Source organism: Etheostoma spectabile, chromosome 14, assembly GCF_008692095.1.
Source record: "Etheostoma spectabile isolate EspeVRDwgs_2016 chromosome 14, UIUC_Espe_1.0, whole genome shotgun sequence".
NCBI lineage: Eukaryota > Metazoa > Chordata > Actinopteri > Perciformes > Percidae > Etheostoma > Etheostoma spectabile.
This window is the reverse complement of record NC_045746.1, coordinates 5,014,707-5,021,906: the sequence shown is the minus strand read 5'-3', so window position 1 is coordinate 5,021,906 and position 7,200 is coordinate 5,014,707. Positions and strand designations below refer to the sequence as shown.

Below are 7,200 nucleotides of genomic sequence, written 5' to 3'. Positions count from 1 at the left end.
AAGTCCACATGCCTAGCCTATCCAGAGACGTTAGTAATAATTTAGGATTACTGAATAAATAAAAGCTCCTTCGAATTGAAAGCTTTAATAATTTCTTTTCAGGGCAAAGGGAGAGTGGGCGTGCGGAAATAGCGTGTCCGCGCGCATCTCGTCTCTCATGAGTTTCCTGCGTCCTGAAGACTAATGAGGAATGAGATGCGTCCTGTTAGGAAACATCACATGTCTGTGCGCTCTGCGGCCCCCACATTAAATTATAAAACATCAGGACAAGCAGGGGGGAAGTACTGGGAGAGCTGGACCAGCAGCGAGAGGGACAAGCTGTGTCGGTGGACACCTTATTATTAGACATTTTGGGAGTTTTTTAGAAAATATATTGATCACAATTTTTCCTGCTGAGGAGGGGAAATGGAAGCCTTGCGATACGGTTTTCTGCTGGGTTGTGTTTGCTTTATTTTTCAAGCGGATGGACGCAAAAGTAAGTGGTGCTGCTTTAGAGTTTCAGCGAATTTAATTGAAGTTACAATACAGTAAATCTGACGATATAAGAATCATTAACAGACTCCTCATTTATTTACTAAATGTAGCTACTTAAATTCTAATATTCCCACTGAAATCACAGACATGATTTGATCTTATGGGCCTTGACTTACAGTTGTATTAAATGTTAAACGTTGGATATTCGATGTTTGCGTTCCAGTTTCTGTAATACCTGATCAGCTGCGCTCACGGTCCCATGAGTTGAATCAAGGCGCGTGCATGTCGTGACGTTCTCCGGTCAGAAAACCATCAAAGGAAACGATTTTGTGTTCCTAAAAATATGAAAACATGTTATCAATATGAAAACGTGTTTTTATAATTAGCCAATTACAATTGCATATGTAGTCATATGTTTAAATATATATTTATATCTACACAGATGTCTGCTTACAAAGATGCTCCTCACAAATATTGGGATTTTCTTTCCTATAATTAAATCACATATTAACTAGATAATTAGTTGTTTTCGTCTGCCATCTGTTAAAGTATGTCATTTATGCGAATGTCTAAATTATCACAAGCCAAAAACATAGGCATGGAGTTATAGATAAGAATATAATTAACAATTAAAAACACACTCAGATAAATTCCTACAAGAAAAGGCCAACCATTATCATATACATATACATACATCTCCCTCACAGAACAGCTATGATACATAGCCTGCATTTCATTTAGAGGGAGTTTTACTACAATATTTACCATATTTAGAAAACCTGATCTCATTATAATTATAATTATTATTATTATTATTATGAAGAATTATACTTGATTTATTTTAATTAAGCATACCATTTTAGAAGGCTGGTCCTCAGGATTCCCACTTTAAGTAGGGGGTAAATAGATGAGATATTTTAGGTGTCATAAGTTTGTTTTCATTATTTGCTACACACAACACATGTCATGATAAAAAAAGAGGTTTTTATTACAAAATAAGAAATACATTATTCAAAGACAATTTAAAGACATGGGCTGACGCTTTTATCCAAAGAGACTTGCTTTCAATCCTGAAGGTGCAAACTCCAGACAACAAGTACATTAGTAGTAGTACATAAGCTTTGAATGAGCAAAACTACAAAGAGACATGTGAAAGTACTCTTTAGATCATTAGTAATGTTTGCAAAATGAATTTCAGTTAAGCAGTCCTTGAATTATAATAATAAAGACATTTTCTGTGAATATTATTTTCAAAATAAAAAAAGGTAAGGAAAAATTCCAATACATCCGATAAGATAAAAAAAACAAAAAAAAAACATGTCACTAGGGGACCCTGGACCATCCTAAGTTTCAGTTTCCCTCAGTCACTCTCACAACATTTCAATGAGCCTGACCAGTCTTAAAATGTGCTTTGTTATATCTCCAGCATATGGCGACATCTTCTCCCATAAGCACGCAGTAGCAGGGAAGTTACCGTTTCCAATTCCACCAATCCCGGGCTGGGATCCTGACACCAACCCATGGGATGATTACCTCTACCCTCCACTAAACCCAAAGCCTAACGAGCTCATGCGCCACAAAGGTGAGTCAAGTCCTCTTTCGCCTCCGAATTCTTCCTGTTGCGTTTTGAAGTTTTTCACCTGGTCGGTCCACTTTTCTGCAGGTAAACCCAAAGTTCGTCTGACCAGCGACAGTCCGGCTCTGAACGGCTCGAGCATCTCCTTCACCGCGAAGCTGGAGTACCCGCCATGCCAGAAGGAGGATGCCAGTGGGAACATCGTGTGGGACGAGCACTGTGAAGACGGTACGGAGCTCGAGGCCTCAGGTGCTGCCAAAAAGCCAGGCCACGCCCCAAAAAACGCATTTTCATCGCGGTCCACCACACCACACCACACCGCGTCCTTTTAGACAGCCATACTACACCACAGGAGTGTAGTAATTTAAAAGAAAATGTCTGCACTAACACACTTAAAACGGCTTTTATTCTCTTTTTTTTTGGCCACATGGGGGCAGCACAACAAACTGTAAACACCAAATCGACACCTAAAGTTAAAATGTTGGCAAACATTTGCCTTGTTCCACCAACAGACTAAGGGCGATACTCACATTCATTTGGAGTCCTGTTTCTGCCCACCTGGTGAATGTAAGTCACAGTTTGGTTATTTTTAGGCACCAAACCTCCAAAACTACTTAGTTGAGTTTAGAGAAAGATTGTGACTTGGCTTAATATCAGACGTTAGCTTACTTCACTTCCGGTTACGCACGTGACGTAAAACTAACCAAATCACGTGTTTATTAGGTTGTATCTACCTTCCACTCCAAGCACTCCTGTAATTAAACTCCACAACTCCACATAGCTTCTCTTTTAAAGTCCTCATATTATGCTCCTTTTCAGGTTCATAATTGTATTTAGAGGTTATATCAGAAAAGGTTTACATAAATTAGTTTTCAAAAAACACCATATATTTTGTTGTACTACACATTACACCCTGTGTGTTGAGCTCTCTGTTTTAGCTACCAAGTGAGGCATCTCACTACTATTCCATCTTTGTTAGGAGTTGCACATGCGCAGTAGCTAGGTAAGGACAACTACCCAGTCAGAAGCAGAGTATGAAGGCGTGCAGCGCTAACAGCTAGGCGAGCATTACGACATGTGTGTATAACAAAGTGACGCACGTTCGTCACGGAAGTAAAGGCTGGACTACAGTAAAGCTGTTTGGAGCAGTTTGTGAACAGTGTTTTCTGTTGGGGATGGTAAGTGCCTTTAGGGTGGACTTTGGGATTTTTCACTTTGTAAATCTATAACGTGCACAAAAAAGATATAAAACACAATAAAGGAAAGGGAAAGCACCAAAAAGCATAATATGAGCACTTTAAGGTAATTTCTTTATTTAAAGGATCAGTGGTGTCTTTTATGTTTGATTACTCTCTTGTCGTCCATGGTGTTGTATAGGAGACATTATGCGATATTGGGGGGTGTCTTTTAGTAGTGACTGGATGTTCTTGCCGTTTCACTTCTTGTTAGGGTTAAGGACACCCAGTGTCTCCAGGGAAGATAGACCTGGTGTGTATCTTTAGCGGAGAGGATTCTGGTGGTGGAATATCAAGCATTGACTTGAATCGTCGCGATTGCTCGCCTAAAGATAAATACAAATCGTAATTGCTTTTTTAACAAACGATTTACATGGGCATTTTTCAGGGGCGGACAGTCTTGGCTCTTTAGCTGTTAAATACTTAACTCTGTTCACCAGCTAGTTGCTTACTATGTGTGTCTGCTGTTTTGTGCTAAGCAGTAGCGTACAGTGGGAAAATTCAAAAGAATTTGCTTAAAACAGCTGTCTGCTGCTGCTAGAAACAAAGATGGTGAGACTGAACCAAAACATGAAAATTACAGGCTTTAAAACCCAAACAATGAGCTGAAAGAGGCTTAAATTGTCCATAGAAAATAGGGGGGAACGGCAATGTTGAGAGATAATTCCAAGTAATAACAAGTTGTATATTGTTGATATAAAACTTAAAATTATTGCAGCTTTAATTTCAGCTTCGTTCTCTTCTTTTCTGTGTAGCTAATGGACAGGTGCGTTCTGGCTACGTGTACACCTGGACGTCCTGGTTGGATGACTATGGCTTTGGAAAGTGTACAGACTTGACTAAATGCAATGTGTTTCCCGATGGCAAGCCCTTCCCTCAGACCAATGACTGGCACCGCAAGAGCTATGTCTATGTGTGGCACGCAATGGGTGAGACACACAGGTTTACAGATTTGCACCCTTTTACAAAGTCTATGATTTGCACACATGCACATGCAAAAACACAGCAAGTAAAAGTTTTACTTTCCACCATTCAGGCCAGTACTACGAGACATGTGACGGCTCCTCCTCCAGTTTGACCATCAACACCACCAACATCCCTCTGGGGGCAGAGGTCATGGAAGTTATGGTCTACAAGAAACGTGAGCGCAGGAAGTACAGCCCGCTCACCACTGACAACACCGTCTTCTACGTCACAGGTGGAGACAACCTCCCACATTCAGCTCATGCAACTTTGTCCGTCAGCGTGCTTCAGCCTAACATATTGAGAATGAATATGTATTACTCCCCTTACACACTCTCTCTTAGATAAGATCCCAGTGGCAGTCAAAATCTCCCAGAAGTCTGCGGTCAACCAGTCTCAGAATGTTTTCTTTCGTGGCGAGGACGTGGTCTTCAAAGTCCAGCTACATGACCCCAGCGGCTACCTCAAAACCGCAGCCGCAATTGACTACATCTGGGACTTCAGAGATGGCAACCAGCTGGTGACACACCGCGAAGTGACCACACACAGCTATAGCACACTGGGAAGCATGAGTGTGAAGCTGGTGGTGGAGGCGGCGTTCCCTGTAGTGTGTTCGCCCACCTCTGCCACCCCGACTCAGAAGACCTCCATGTCGCCAGCTCCCACAGGTAATGGAACCCTAGAGATGGGCATCAAAACCGTAGACATAGTGGCCTTTTAATCTAACCAGGCCAAAAATAATTGTACTGCTCTGTGTTTGAGGCAAGTTAGTATGTAGGTACTTCATTCATTCACATGTAGTCACACAGACACAAACATACTGTACACCACTGCCCAGCTGAAATGTACACAAGTATACATCCATTCTCACACACTGTAATATTTGTAAAACTAGATGGTAGATGATATTATGAAACAGTTTTTACATCCTAGGGTTTATTAAGTAAAGCTAGCGTCCTTGTGGGGTCAGTTCACAGAAATGACTAACCTATTATCTCACATACTGCTATCTAGTGGTATGTATTCACATAGTTTTGTTTCTATTTTCCCAAGTTTTGAGATTTTTAGGGACCATTCAGTCAATCATAGAAAGCAGTTTTTAGTAACTGCTGTTTTGAAACATAATGTTTCAGTTCCTTTAGCATATTTACCTTCATTTTATTTAAGTGTGGGAGCAGACATCTTAGGGAAAGTTATAGCAAATCTTGGGCAAATTAAACCAAAACTATCAGCATGGTACATATCACAAGATGTCAGAAAGAAAAAGTATATATCTTTTTTTTATTTTATTTGGATGAACTGAAACAGGGCAAGCATTGACACCGGATCACTGCTGTTACACAACTGGTCCTGCAGACAAAACGAGAAGTGACTTTCCCTGCAGAGATCGATGAAGTGTTACCTCACAAAACTAGTTGTGTCATAACTGTGTTTCTTCTTTCAGAGGCTCCCACACCTCCACCCAGTACTCATGCTAGGACTGTCAAGATGGAAACCACTCACAGTGAGTTCCACAGATAACAGTGTGTTTGTTGTGTGTATAAGAAAGAAAGAGAGCCAGACAGACTAAAGAAGTGCATGTATCTTAGCAGGTGTCCCAATAACTTGAATATAACATACTTCCAGTACATAAAGACTGTCTTGTCCAGTGAGTCCATATCTTGTTACCTGTTTTCTATTTTAGTGCCACCCACTACCAGCCAGCCCCTTCCTTCCTCCTCTTCCATTGCCATGACAACAGGCATGCCCACCACGGAGCCCCTTCCCTCTACTGTTGCCAATGTGACCCCAGAGTCCAACCATACCACCCAGGCCTGGCTCCGCACCAAGCGCCTTAACAGCAATGAGTGCTACCGCTACGCCTATGGGACTTTCATGGGTAACATCACCATTATTGGTAGGTGGTAGGCTGCGAGAGGGGGTCATTTATGATGCTAACACCAGATGACGCCAAAGTCAGACATTTTTAAATTGTACATAGTGGCTTTAACATATAATTGGAAAAAGTCATGAATTTGTATAATATATATATATATATATATATATATATATATATATATATATATATATATATATATATATTTATCAAAGAAAAAGGTAATAATAGATCAGTTCACAATTTAACCTTTCATTTATTTATTTAGTGGCATGCCTCAAGAGATGGCAATGTCTGTCAGACGGTTGGTCCTCCGCTTTAGTTTGATATTGAAACAACTATTGGATGGATTGCCTTGGAATTTTGTATGGACATTTATGTTTCTCAGGATAAATCTTATTGACTTGGGTGATCACTGACTTTTCACTCTAGTGCCATCACTCAACATTTTTCCATTGGTTTATGTCTAAATACCTTGCTAATTGCTAACTTTTTAAATGCTAGCATTGCCGCATCACTGCTGTGCCTATCAAGCTGCTAGCATGGCTGTAGACTTTTAGTGTTGTTTTATGAGGATTACACAAATCCAATTCGGTGGGAAGAACGCATTATTGTCTTCACATAGCAAAATATATACCATTCCAAAAATCTAACTCAACTCTAATCCCTTCTTTTCATTGTAATGTTTGAGTAAACAAGTCACCAATACACCATAGAGTGTAAACAAATGACTGTGTTGTAAAGGAAAGCCAGCTCCATTGAGCAGGACAGAGCTCCAGTCAGCAGGGTGAATAGCTAGTGGTAGTCATGACTCACTCACTCACTCACTCACACACTCACTCACACACTTTTTATGTTATGAGCAGATGATTATATATCTACATCAACTTCATGAATCTGTTCTCTACAGAGCCCAAGCACACACTAAACATGCAGTCAAACAGTCGCATTGTGGATGTGTCGGCTGCTAGAGTGACCAACACTGACATCAGCTTCCTGGTGAAATGTCTGGGCGAGTGAGTATATAACTGTTTCATTACAAATTTAAGTTTTTTTTTTTTTTTAATTTTGAGATA

At 40.3% G+C, this 7,200-nt stretch overlaps 1 protein-coding gene across 4 annotated transcripts in view; it reads left to right on the top strand.

The window, feature by feature from the left end:
- The first annotated feature begins 206 nt into the window (after positions 1–206).
- The window catches only part of gpnmb (glycoprotein (transmembrane) nmb), an 8,586-nt gene continuing 1,592 nt past the window's right edge, over positions 207–7,200 (top strand). For 2 of the 4 annotated variants that reach the window (XM_032535276.1, XM_032535275.1), the window contains exons 1-9: positions 207–475; positions 1,901–2,056; positions 2,138–2,278; positions 4,041–4,214; positions 4,322–4,483; positions 4,593–4,916; positions 5,693–5,752; positions 5,933–6,145; positions 7,035–7,140. In XM_032535276.1, the coding sequence (XP_032391167.1) occupies positions 406–475; positions 1,901–2,056; positions 2,138–2,278; positions 4,041–4,214; positions 4,322–4,483; positions 4,593–4,916; positions 5,693–5,752; positions 5,933–6,145; positions 7,035–7,140 (1,406 nt within the window). In that variant the 5' untranslated portion in view covers positions 207–405. Of the gene's footprint in view, positions 476–1,900; positions 2,057–2,137; positions 2,300–4,040; positions 4,215–4,321; positions 4,484–4,592; positions 4,917–5,692; positions 5,753–5,932; positions 6,146–7,034; positions 7,141–7,200 lie in introns of all 4 variants that reach the window. The other 2 variants (XM_032535273.1, XM_032535274.1) reach the window with 2 other exon arrangements.